This window comes from Cucumis sativus, chromosome 1 (genome assembly GCF_000004075.3).
Source record: "Cucumis sativus cultivar 9930 chromosome 1, Cucumber_9930_V3, whole genome shotgun sequence".
NCBI classification, from domain to species: Eukaryota; Viridiplantae; Streptophyta; class Magnoliopsida; order Cucurbitales; family Cucurbitaceae; genus Cucumis; species Cucumis sativus.
The window spans coordinates 14,694,398-14,707,389 of NC_026655.2; the positions used below are offsets into that span (position 1 = coordinate 14,694,398).

General features: G+C 33.0%; 1 protein-coding gene across 1 annotated transcript in view; it reads left to right on the forward strand.

The window, feature by feature from the left end:
* LOC101215554 (protease Do-like 7) overlaps window positions 1-9,718 on the forward strand; it is a 52,482-nt gene extending 42,764 nt beyond the window's left edge. The window contains 12 exon segments of the mRNA XM_031884588.1: window positions 3,364-3,400; window positions 3,844-4,014; window positions 4,092-4,171; window positions 4,251-4,494; window positions 6,554-6,598; window positions 6,601-6,648; window positions 6,651-6,766; window positions 6,937-7,057; window positions 7,060-7,093; window positions 8,112-8,223; window positions 9,334-9,410; window positions 9,412-9,718. Coding sequence (XP_031740448.1) covers window positions 3,364-3,400; window positions 3,844-4,014; window positions 4,092-4,171; window positions 4,251-4,494; window positions 6,554-6,598; window positions 6,601-6,648; window positions 6,651-6,766; window positions 6,937-7,057; window positions 7,060-7,093; window positions 8,112-8,223; window positions 9,334-9,410; window positions 9,412-9,520 — 1,194 coding nt within the window. The 3' untranslated portion in view covers window positions 9,521-9,718.
* The last annotated feature ends 3,274 nt before the right edge of the window (window positions 9,719-12,992 follow it).

Sequence of the window (12,992 nt, forward strand, 5' to 3'; positions counted from 1 at the left end):
TTCAAACTCGTCACCCATCTTCTTTAAGCCTGACAATTTGAACAGTATCATCTGCCGACAAGATAATATCATCGACATACACAATCAACACAACAATATTTTCAGATCAGACCTTTTTTTGTAAACAGTGTGTAATCAAAATGTCCTTGAGAGAAGCCTTTGAGATTTAACAAAGGTGGTAAATTTGTTGAACCATCCCTAGGAGATTGTTTCAAACCATAAAGAGATTTTCAAAGCTTACAAACTTGATGGTTAAACTGAACTTTAAAGCCTGGTGGAGGACTCGTTTACACTTCTTCCAAATCACCATTTAGGAAATCATTTTTTACATCAAGTTGATAGAGAGACCACTTTTTATTGACTGCAACAGACAAAAGAACCCTGACTGTGTTTACTTTGCCACAGGAGAAATTGTCTATGAATAATCTACCCCATAAATTTGAGTGAACCCTTTTGCAACAAGCCTAGCCTTGTGCTTGTCTAATGTCCTATCTGATTTGTACCTCAAAGTGAACACCCATTTGAATCCCACTGTTTTTGCCCTTCCGGAAGAGTGCAAAGATTTTGTCTTATCCTTCTCAAGTGCTCCCATCTCTTCCATGACAGTTGTCTTCCACATAGGACTTTCCATAACTTCATGGATGTTCTTTGGTATTGTTGTAGTGTTGAGACTTGCAGTAGACACTCTGAACTTGGGTAATAGTAAGACATGTAGTTACACATAAAGTGCTTTGTATAGGACCTAGTACCTTCTCAAGGAAATGGCATGTCAAGAGAGGGATCATAGCTCTCTAGCTTGTCTGAGTCATCTGGGCTAGTCTCACGCACCTGTGTGTTTGTTAGAGTTTCATCACTCCTGGCAATCCTGCTCTCTTCTAGAACTATCATATTAGTATTATCCTCAACCACATCAACAATAACATCCTCAATACACAAATTATTATTAAGTTCAGCCGTACCTTGAGCTTGTGTTGGTTCATATTCATGGACTGGTGCTGGCAAAGTCCATAAAACTAAAAGAGACTAATGCTCGGATTACAATGAAACTAAAATAAGAATGGAAATGCAGAGAATACAAAATAAGCATCTGGAAGTGTGGAACAATAAAGCTAATCAAAGAAATTTAAAGTATTGCAAGCACCAAGAGGAACACCAAGAGAGAACACTCTTGGACAGTCCAGTTTTGGTGTTTTAGTTATTGGATTAGGCTTTTTGATTTGGTTTTATTTTCCCTTGTGTTGTAGAGGTCTACCATTTCCCCCACTTGTATGATTTTAGTTTGTATGGATATGACGAGGATACTAAGGGAGTGTCAACCTAGTTGACATGTCTCGATACGCTAAGGGAGGTCTACCTTGGTTCTTATGCTCATTGTATATTCTTCTTGGACTTCAAGCTTTTGTGTCATTCTTAATATTAACAAGAGAGACTCGTTTCCTTTTCAAAAGAAAAAACACTAGGAGTAAGCAACAAATCCTTGCAACTTCGTGAAGCTCTAGTGATGTGAAAGCAAGCAAGCCTTTAACTACATTTGATCAAATGAGATTTGATTTGAGGCTTGAATGACGAGCCGATTAGGATTTGAGCAACATAATCTTTGAAGGAATTACCAAACACCCACTGCATATAGAGAGCAACTTCTTCCAACAAGTCATAGAGAAACTGCAGCCAAAGAATAAGATTAAGCTCCCCACTTGCAGCATGATAAAGAGGACAATTGATGGTGATAAATAATATAGTGGAAACTTCCTTTTAAGAGTTGAGGCACAGTTCAGTGTTCCAAAAATCAATGACCAGATAAGAATATTACTTCTTTTGAACTAAGGATCTTCTACAAACGCTTAAAAACTTGAAAGCAGGAAAACTTGATGGATATAATCTAATTACTTCCAGAGGCTTCTAACTTCCAACTCCGAGAACCAACACTATTCTCCACTTTCTTCTCAATAAAGCATGAAGAAGCTGCTCAAGATCCAGAATTTCAACCTCTTTCAATAGTCTACTGGACGAAATCTCCCATGACAAAATCATACTATCCCAATGACCAAAAGACCCATTTGGTAATGAAGCCTGTTTTGGTTCAATCAGTTGGAAAACGTTCATGAGCCCATCTTAAAATATTGAAGACTCCACTAATGCATCAAGGGCCTTTCACAGTATCTATGAATTTAATATGTTCGGGCTATAGAAATCTTCTTTCTTTGTAATTACAAGGAATTTAAATATTTAGAATCCAGCAAGAGCACTTGCTTTTGTTGTTGTTCGAGCAAAATATGAAATAACTCCTTACTACATTTTATACCATAGAACTCAATATATGCCATACATGAAAATCCTAAAGAGAGACTAGGAAATTACGATAAAGGACAAAAGACTAATAAGCTCCCATAATTACATATATACTAACACTCCCCTCGAAGCTGGAACATATATATTAATCATGCCCAACATGTCACATAGGTATTCAAACTCCATTCAAAACTTTTGTAAAGATATCTCCTAATTGTTCTCGTGTCTTCACATATCCGGTAGACACTAGACCTTGTTGTATTTTCTTCAGAACAAAATGACGATCAATTTCAATGTGTTTATTACGCTCATGAAATATTGGGTTAGATGCAATATGGAGACAGCTTGATTGTCACACCACGACTTAGTCGGCGTTGTAGTATTAAAACCCAACTCATTCCAAAGTTGATGGCACGTATCCTCAAAGAATATTTTTTTTAAATGGAGACAAGTTTCTTTATTAATATAAAATATAATAAAACTCAAAGTACAACAGAGTTGGATATATAGACAAGTAGAGAAGCCTAGAAAGGGGAGGGATCAGGAGGCGCACCTGGACATTTTAACTAGGTTGACACCCCATAGCGCCATCACCATATCCTATAGAACAGCCAAGAAACATATAAATCCAAAAAAGCCAGAAACAAAAAAGCCAGAGAAGGCAAATTGAAACAGAACATTAAGAAGTTCCAAAAAAAACAAAGGCCCATGGATAATAACTCCTATACCTAACAATCAGAATAAGAGGTCTTCCACAAAGAAGAAAGCAGGAAGCTTGCAAGTCTTGAGCTTCTGAAAAATGCAGAGAGATCAGCACCCATTAACTTGTTTGAGAGATAAAAACCAGTATTTGCTTAACCACAAGAAAACGTATCCCCAAAGTATTTGTATCCTAATTTGTTAGAAACTGACGTATCAATGGTGTTTTCTCCTTAAGTCCTTGGCTCCTTGCTTGAAGACATCACCAGCAAAAAAGGCCTTCTACTGGCACAGTTCCACAACGGCTTTTTGGCTGCTCCCTACCCAAAGAAAACTAAGTTTTTTTTTTTTTTTTCTGTGGGAACTATCTCATAGAGCTGTTCTTACTCACGATAAGCTACATTGCTGCCTAGTTCCATAGAGTTTTCGATATCCTGGTGCTCCCAATTCTCTATCTTCAATGGGCTGTGGCCCTCCATTGATGTTGTTAGTCTTCTTTTTCATACTTTGTAGGCCACCTGTTAAAGGGAGGAAAAGGCTTTTGTGGGTCCATGTTGTTAGAGCATTGTTGTTAGTAGTTTGGTTGGAGAGAAACAATTGGTCCTTCAATGACAAAGCTCAAGCTTTTGGTTTGTCCTTTGATCATGTCATTTTCATAACGCTTTTGGTTTGTCCTTTGATCATGTCATTTTCATAACTCTATCTTGGTATTAATTATCCACGTTTTTTTATTTTTATAGCTTTGATTCTCTTTCGTCCAATTCGAAGTGTTTGTCTTTTGTTTAATTTTATTTTTATCGTGTAAGAAACTCTTTACTTCTCCTCAACAGAGTACTCTTTACTCTTCCTGAACAGAGCCTGCACTACGACGAGGTGATTCAGTCTATCTCGTTGGATTAAGCAGAAGTCTGCAAGCAACTTCCAGAAAATCAATTGTAACTAATCCTTGTGCTGCATTAAATATTGGATCTGCTGATTCTCCACGATATAGAGCAACTAATATGGAAGTAATTGAGCTTGACACAGGTAAATAAAGTTTTAGACATGATGGTAATCAACCATCAATTATGTTATGATGTCTGACAATGAAAATTTTATATCAGATTTTGGCAGTACATTTTCCGGAGTGCTCACTGATGAGCATGGGAGGGTCCAAGCTATCTGGGGAAGTTTTTCTACTCAGGTTATTAAGTTTTTCCTCTCAACCAAACTTTGTTGTAGATCGCAGCTTTTGTAGCTGACTGTTTGGATCACGTATGCAGTTGAAATTTGGTTGCAGCTCTTCAGAAGATCATCAGTTTGTGAGAGGTATTCCTATCTACACCATCAGCCAAGTCCTTGACAAAATTCTTTCTGGGGCAAATGGACCTCCTCTTTTAATAAATGGAGTGAAAAGGCCAATGCCTCTAGTTAGAATTTTGGAAGTGGAACTTTATCCAACACTGCTCTCAAAGGCTAGAAGTTTTGGGCTGAGCGATGAATGGGTGCAGGTATTTTTCTTGTTTGGTCAATATTTAACCTTCAAATAGTGATTTTGTTAAGGGATGCTTGGGCGCTTTTTTGGGCCATCTTCTTTTGTTCTTAACCATCTTTAGGTTGTACATCTTCCTTTTATCTGGTACTTTTTATCTTTCTCGGCTGTGTTGCTCCCTTTCAATTGGGCATCTACTTTATTTTTAATGTCTCCCATTGTACTCTTTGATATTTAATTTATCATTACAACCCCCCCCCCCCCCCCCCCTGCGTCCAAGATGAAGATGGCCAGAGATCCTTTGTTTAAACCAAACCAAAGGTCCTTCACTATGGCATGTTTGTGGCAGGCGATGTTGTAGAATCGATTGAAGCTAGAAGCCAATGGAGCTTGGTTCAAGTAATTGTCATTCCAAGAAGATATTGTGGCTCCCTTTCAATTTTACTAACCTTCGAGTGTGCACCCAGTTTTTTACTTTCATGTTGGATTTCCATGGACCCCATTGGGTGCGTTGGGAGAAAATTCCTGGCTCCTTATTTGACAGTAGTAGTTCCGTTTCGAATTTTGCATCAATTACTTTTCTGCATAAAGCTATTCCTCCTTACGGAACCTCCAAGCCCATTTAGGTAGTAAAGCATAGTTCCTTCTCTTCATGTTGTGCAAGCCAAGGACACCTTTAGAGAATTGAATGAGGACTTTCTCCCATTTCACCAAATGGAAGCCATATCTGTTTTCTTTTCAAAGAAAGTTTCTAAAAGACGTTCCAATTATTTAGCAACCCTGTTTTGCATATAAAGAGGCAAATGGTAGGATGATAGGTTGCTCAACGTTGCTTTAATTAAAGTAAGCCTGCTACTCTTAGGTATGAGTTGCTCGAAGGTCGAAGTTTTGGCTCTACCTTTTCCACAGTTGGGGCACAAAATGCATAGGATAGGACCAAGGCTATCCATTTCGGAGAAAACAAAAGTAAGCTTTGGGCGGCAAAGTTCCCACCTTACAACCAAAGTTAGATGCAATTAATTCCAACTGATTAGGTTCAATTTGGAGAAACTGATATATTTGTTTGTTTGTGCTGTGACCCAATGATTCTTCAACAAGTTAGAATCATTGGAAATTTGAGGTGGTTTGGCTAATGCTAATTCTTGCCCAATATAAAAATTGTTAAATTACCAATGAACCCAAAAGCTTAGTTGATGGTTCACACTTCACGGTGTAATTATTTCAAATACTTCAATACTTCCCCAACTTGTGGACTTGGAAATTTTTAGAAGGCCGACCAAAAAAAAGTAAATATTAATTGGGAAGGAAATGACAATAAAGAGGTTTGAACAGAGGACCTCCAACCTTCTATGATAGCGCGTTAAGTCACCAATCAACACAAACTGATAGATTTAGCTAAATTTAATTATATCAATACTTCAACAAAATCCTGTGATCAAGTTATTGTGCTTCATATCTACTTCTGACAATAGCCAAATAAGACAATCAATAACCAAAGCAAAAAATTAGACGAGAGTAGATTAACTTGCCTTATTTCCTCGTAGAAGAATTTTTTATTTTTTGGATCTCTCATCAATAATGATGGAATAGTTTGGCTTTCTGTAACTTATTTGGTTGGTCTTATTTCTCTTGTAGTTTGGTTATTTTTTGTGCGATTTTCCTCTATGCTTGTATACTCTTTCAATTATTTTCAATGAACATCAACTTTGTTCACTAAAAGAAAAGACAAGAAATTAAGGCTATAGTCTCATTCTTAGAAATTGTTATATATAGCTTTCTAAATCTCCCGTTCAGTGAAAGCTGCTTCCTTTAGGACATAAATGTCACTCTTTCAACAATCATCATATATCATATTATTTTAAATGTTGTGAGATCTTTTTTCTTTTCTTTTTTTTGTAATTTTATTGTTATTCTTATTATTTGAAAAGGAAACGTAACTTCTAATTGCAAATTCGGGTGAATTTCCTCTAGAGTCTATTTCTTCTTTATCTGAGTATGAATTGAATTATGCCACTCATATTTGTTACGAAAAGACTATTGTTAATATTAACACAATTGTGATTTGTTCTAATTGTCTCTTGACTTTTATTCAAGGATCTTGTTAGAAGGATCCAATCAGGCGGCAGGTTTTACGAGTTAAAGTTGTTTGGCTGGATCAAAGGCTGAAAATTTACTAGAGCAAGGAGATATGGTTTGGCGATAAATAAACAGCCAATTACATGTTTCTATGACATAGAAAATGCTTGCCAGGAACTAGACAAAAACAATAGCACGGACGGAAAACTTAACATGACTATTTTCCGGCAGGTGAGCAAATGATATGCCTTATTTTATTCTCTTTATTTTTAAAATGTTTTTTAGGCTGGTTGTCTTGTTAGGGCGGGGAAAGAGGAATGTTGTCAAGATTAACAGTCTCTATGATATTTACAATATTGCTCCGGTAGATGTGCTGAATATATGGTTTGTCTCCATCTTAGGGTCATGAAATTGATCTTCTTGTTGGGACGGATGTAAGAGATGGGAATGGCACAACCCGCATAATAAATTGGTGTGGGTGCATTGTTCAAGATCCCCATCCGGCAGTGCGTGCCCTTGGTTTCTTCCTGAAGAAGGTCATGGGGTGTATGTAGCAAGGTACTGCTTTATTTAGCAACTTCTTGGGGGGTATTGGTTCATGGGATTAGGACTTAAGTTGGTGATATTCCCAATAATTTTGTGCGGCAACCTTGCATAAAATGAAATAATGAAAGCAATTAATTTCAAACGCCTTAGAGGTAGGTAACCCATGAAGCATGTATATGTCTGTTAGGATAACAGTTTTTGTCTGATGTGTACGGAAGTTTCGAACTTTCAACAATTGCTAGACATGTGTGAGACACTTGTTGAGCACAAAATGAGCAATGTACACTAGTGCAAATACGTAGAATTGAAGTGTTCAAACTTTTATTCATATTCATATACTTTTGAAATAACAATGTACTTGAAAAGAAAGTAGGCCAAAAATAATAAATTGTGAGGTGAAACAAAAAAAATTATTTTAAGCATCTGAATGTAAATACATTATTTCCTATTCAATACAATGTAGCATGGTCAAAAGTCGTCTTGGGTGAATAGTCCCAACATTCATGGGTTTAAAAGATTATTAGACTTTAAGTGTCTTTTTAGAGGATATTAAATCATTTTGGAAAAAAAATGACTTTTCTTCAAATTGCATGATGTTAGAAACTAGGTAGCTAATTTCTTCACCGTCTCAGAGTACTGCATATTTCATTTGCTTTCAAACAAAAAAAATATCATATACTGAAACAAGTTTTGGACGTCAGAGACATTGATATAGTTTTAAATAATCATCTATCATGTCCTTGTCATGTCTGTTTCTTAAATTTTTAGAAATAACGTTCTCACCATGTCTATACGTATCTTTGTCTTTCGTTTTCATGCTTCTTTAGGGTAACATAACATGCAATTTTTATTACCTTCACCTTTGAACTTTGAAATTAATTTATGTTAAGTTTTTTTCAAGTTAAAACCTTCGATCATATTAATTGGATAGTATAACCCAGTCAAATTTTATATTAATTGTCATAATGTTTTATAAGTTTTCTTAACATTGCATATTTGTTCCATGATGCTGTCATCGTCACTTCTCCAGATGGTGCCATGGTAGTCCAGTACACAGATATGGTCTTTATGCTCTTCAATGGATAGTTGAAGTGAATGGGAAGCTAACTCCTGATTTAGATACTTTTGTTAATGTGACTAAGGTACGTTACGTAGTTTGAATAATACATTCACCCAATATTTTTTCTCCTGTTTCTTTTTGTTGTGTTATTAAATTCTGGATCCTAGGATAATGAGCTCTCTCTATCTCTATATTAACATAATGTTTCTTTTTCCATTTTAGGTCTAAAGGCAATATGCAATTGTCTTTCTTTTTCTTTTTTTCTTTTTTCTTTTTACTTCAACCAAAAGCACAGTACTAATATAAATATTATTCAGACTTGTAAATCATGGATTTGTTCTTCTAAATCTATAATCTTCCTCACTTTTCATCCACGTGGACACATGCATCAATAACAATTATTCTCTTAACAAAAAGAAAAAAAACACCACTCTCCTTAAACGAGTCAGTCACTTATCCACTTTGTATCAAGAGGTTGATCTTACGTCAATGCTTTTAGATTTTGAACAAGAAATATGAAAAGATAGAAGAGTACAGACTCCCTAACAAAAAAAGTGTTTTATCTCCTAATTACAAATATATATATATTGAAAAAGAAAACACCCACGAAGATTTCAACAAGCTGACAAGCCGAGCAACCAAACTATTCCTACGAAGATGCACCAAGCTGCTGCACTAAAACAACTGCGTCCTTGAGTTCTAAGAACTGTACAAACTCCTTTCCTAACTAAAATATCCTCTAATGCCTCAAATAACATTTTTATCAGAATATGGAAATGGGTAAGGAAAACTTTTCCTAGTTTTAGAGGGGATGGAATCGTCTTTGAGAGACCTTGTAGCAGTGCATTATCAATTTGTGTGTTGGAGGAGAAATGACAATAAGCTCAACAACACATTTAGGTAGCTACCTTTATTGACCATAAACATTTCTTTAGGAATATTTTTCCCATAGAATTAGGAATATTACTATGATGATAAGAATTAGTTATATGATGAAGTTAAGCATTGATTTAGTGAGTTTGGGCTTGGGTGTGACTTGTGAGTGTGCTCAAGAGAGGAGGCTCTAAGTACCTCAAATTTTGGATGCTTAGATATATTACAATTTTATCTCTGATATGGATCTTTGTTTTACGCCCTTTGGTGACGATGCTTATGAATATATATATATATAATTATTTTGTGCTTGGATTAGGAACTAGAACATGAGGAGTTTGTCCGTGTGAGGACGGTCCACTTGAACGGAAAGCCTCGAGTTCTAACACTGAAGCAATTTACACTATTGGCCTACATGGGAATTAAGATTCGACCCCAACACTGCAATGTGGCGTCGTGTGACAATTAAAGCATTGAACTCAAATAACAACATTGAACTCAAATAACCTGTGAAGAGGAGTCATAATTTTTAAATTATTGGCCGCTGCAGAGCACAAATCCTGGAGGTTGGAGATTGAAGTCAAATACTATGTGTATTACAGCTTCTCTTCCTCACAATTTTGAAGTCAGTTGAGAAAGTTATTAACGTTTTTCATCTCTCACGCAATTCCATATTCTAGTAAATAAATATCTTAATGTTTGGGATTTCATATTTGTATGATCGTTCATATTAATGTTTGGGTTTTATTATTTTAAATCTTAAACTAATAATTATATCAATTTAAATTCTTCTAACTTTTGTAAATTTGGGTGTGAAGCTTATAATTTTATCAATTAAATTAATAAATTTTCATCCATGAACGAATTTAGAGTCCTTGGCAGAATTTTCTCTTAAAATCATCCCTAAATAATGCATTTACTTGTTAAATTAACATTTGAAAAAGTTTACATGTCTTGGAGAATCAATCATTGTCTAAATTGATTGTGAAGAGTTTATTTGATTCAAATTACAAAGTTGGTTATACAAAATTTGGAGAAGGAGATGCAATCATTAGTTTAGATTTTTAGTTGATGTTACTTCGGATATAAATTAATATTTTCAATCTAACATAATAATAATAAATACCTGAAAAAATAAGTTTGTTAACCACAGTTTTAAACTAAAATAAGAAAAACAGAATAATTTGGCCACTTAAAGGTGCTTTGTTCATACTGCCTACTTGTCCTTAATATTACATCATATGGCCTTTCATTGTGTTTGACTTAAGATTTATAATTTTTGAATTTTTGAATTTTTATTTTTATTAAGAAGTAGCTAATGGAGAATTAACTGTTTATATGAAATGTTTCTTTAAAAATAGATTTCAAATTAAAGAAAAAAATGCTACATTTATGAACCTCATTTTTTAAAAAACTAATAATTAAACGGTTTCTCTTTTTCTTTCGAGTTCAACAATTATCCAGTACTATGGAAATCAAATCTCTCATCTAGAAAATGGAAGGTTATGTCATTTATTGCTAACTCAAGTTGGGTTCAGTTTTTAGGAGTCATTCCAATTTTTTCTCCATAGCTTTTTGGTTTAGTTTCCATCTAGCTTTCTATGTTTCAAAAGTTATATTTTTACTCTTGAATTTTGAAGTTAATTCCCATGTTTAATTTTTAAAACGTTACATTTTTATGTTTGAGTTTGAGTTATGTTTCTTTCGGTTCATTGGTTTTAAACGTCATCATAAGTTCATTGGTTTTAAACATCATCATATCTTATGTTCTACTAATTCTCACTTTTGAACAGAAACTATTTATTTTAAAAAGTTAATTAATAAGTATGAGCATTAAAAAATCAAATATAAAAGTGTAAATCTATATATATATATATTAATTAAATGGTAACTTTTTCAAACCCATTGATTGAAAGAATGAATACTCTGCTCAAAACTTAATTAGGCATCAACTAGGATTCTTTTTCCCAATGTTATTTTATGTGGTGACAAATTTTCGTGAAAAGAAGCAAAAACAAAATCGTAAGTGCATGAAAGAAAGGGTCTAATTGTGTTATTTAAAATTAGATTGTGACAGTGTCTGACATGAAAAGGCCAATTGGAAGTAATGAAATGATGGAATTGTCATTGCCAAGTTGTGCCAACTTATTAATTGATGATGTGGGTTTGCTGTTTCATATAGTTTTTATACATTAAATTTTTTTTTATCATTTACACCAAATAAATAATGTGTTACCAATGCCATATAATATCACTACCAGTCCCTCCCCCACAAATTGAATGAATGTTCATCTACATATACAGTAATTTCTTGTTGATATGAGCACATTTTTGCTCTAAATTTTAGTCCATAGATATTTGAAACAGAACAAGATATTACAATTTGTAGTATTTAAAATAAACTCCCAATGTAATACTAACAAAATTAGCTCAATTGGTAAATAATAAATAATTGTTATAACCTTAAGGTTAAATGAGTCTAACTATGAGAAAGTTTATTCTATTCTCTTCTTACAGTAGAGTACTTCAAAAGTGTTAAATTTCGAAATGCTTTAACACCATGGGAAAGAAAATTAAGTGTTAAACGATTTCAATGTTTGTATCTCATTATAATAATAAAATTATTTTTAAAAATATTGTAATATTGGTTGAGAAATTTTAGTTTATATTTCATTATTGTTAATTTTAAAATTAATTAAACCAAAAGAAAGTAAGTTTTAAAGTTTTGGCAATTTTTGTTTTTAAAATTGGACAAATAATTCAATCATTATACTTAATAGTGATTTGCATGAAATGGAAAGTAAATAGGTGTATGCATGAATGTATATATGTATATTAGTAATCTTCTTCTTCACACATCTTAATTTTGACACTTTTTCCATACTCTACTTTTCTCTTATTTGTTAGTGCCCATTTATTCACCATTCTTTTGCCAAACCTATCAAATGTTTTTTAAAAAATACATATAAGAAAATCACATAGAGACCTATTTTCTAACTTTTTTCTTCGGTTAAAAAAATAAATGAATTATTATTTAGCTTCTTGTTATATAGTTTTGTTTATCTATTTCCCCTTTTAACCTTTTTAAAAGAAAGTTACCGATTTAGCAACTTGGTTTTTAGTTTTTAAAAATCAAGTCTACCAACATTCATTCTAAATTTATCACTTGGTCTACCTATGCTATTGTTTTCAAAAATTAATCTTAGTTATGAATATATATTTGTATTTGTTTTTTAAATTTAACTTTTTTTTTTACTTAAGATAAAAAAGAAAATCATCAGTAAGAAATGGACAGAAAATAGAGAATTTTCTAAAAAACCAAATGATTACAAACAAAACTTGAATTTTTCTTTTTTTTTTTTCTTTTTAGAAAAAAGAAGTTTAAGTAAGGTTTGTGCAACTCAACACTATGTGTAGAAAAAGGAAGGTATGAGTTAAATTATGTGCACACTTGATCTTTGTCCAAACACGTTTAAATATGAGCAAGAGTTAGGTACAATTGTAAGTGCAGGTAAATAAAATTATATTTCAAAAAACAGAAAAGAGTAATTAATTAGTTAAGAGAAACTATGTAATTATTATTAAAATTCTATACTAAAATAAAAGTAACTTTAATAAAGCCTACAATCTAATTCCAACATTATTCTTCTGTAAGTCTCTTTAAATTTTGTTCCATCTTTACAAATCTTCATATATATTAATGTCTCTATAAGCATCCATCAACGTCACAATACATATCAACCACAAATAAATAATTTGTAACCTTCAATATTCCTATCAACACCAAAAATATATATAACCCCAAAATTATATTGAAAGAAAATATAAATAAATTTTGTTGAAATAAAAGGTAAATAAATAGACATCTAATAATTAAGATCATATAATATATATATATATACTTATACTTTATGATGAACTAAGAGTAAATATATTTCTTTTAGTAATTAGACCAAATTCAACACATTAACTTGCTTT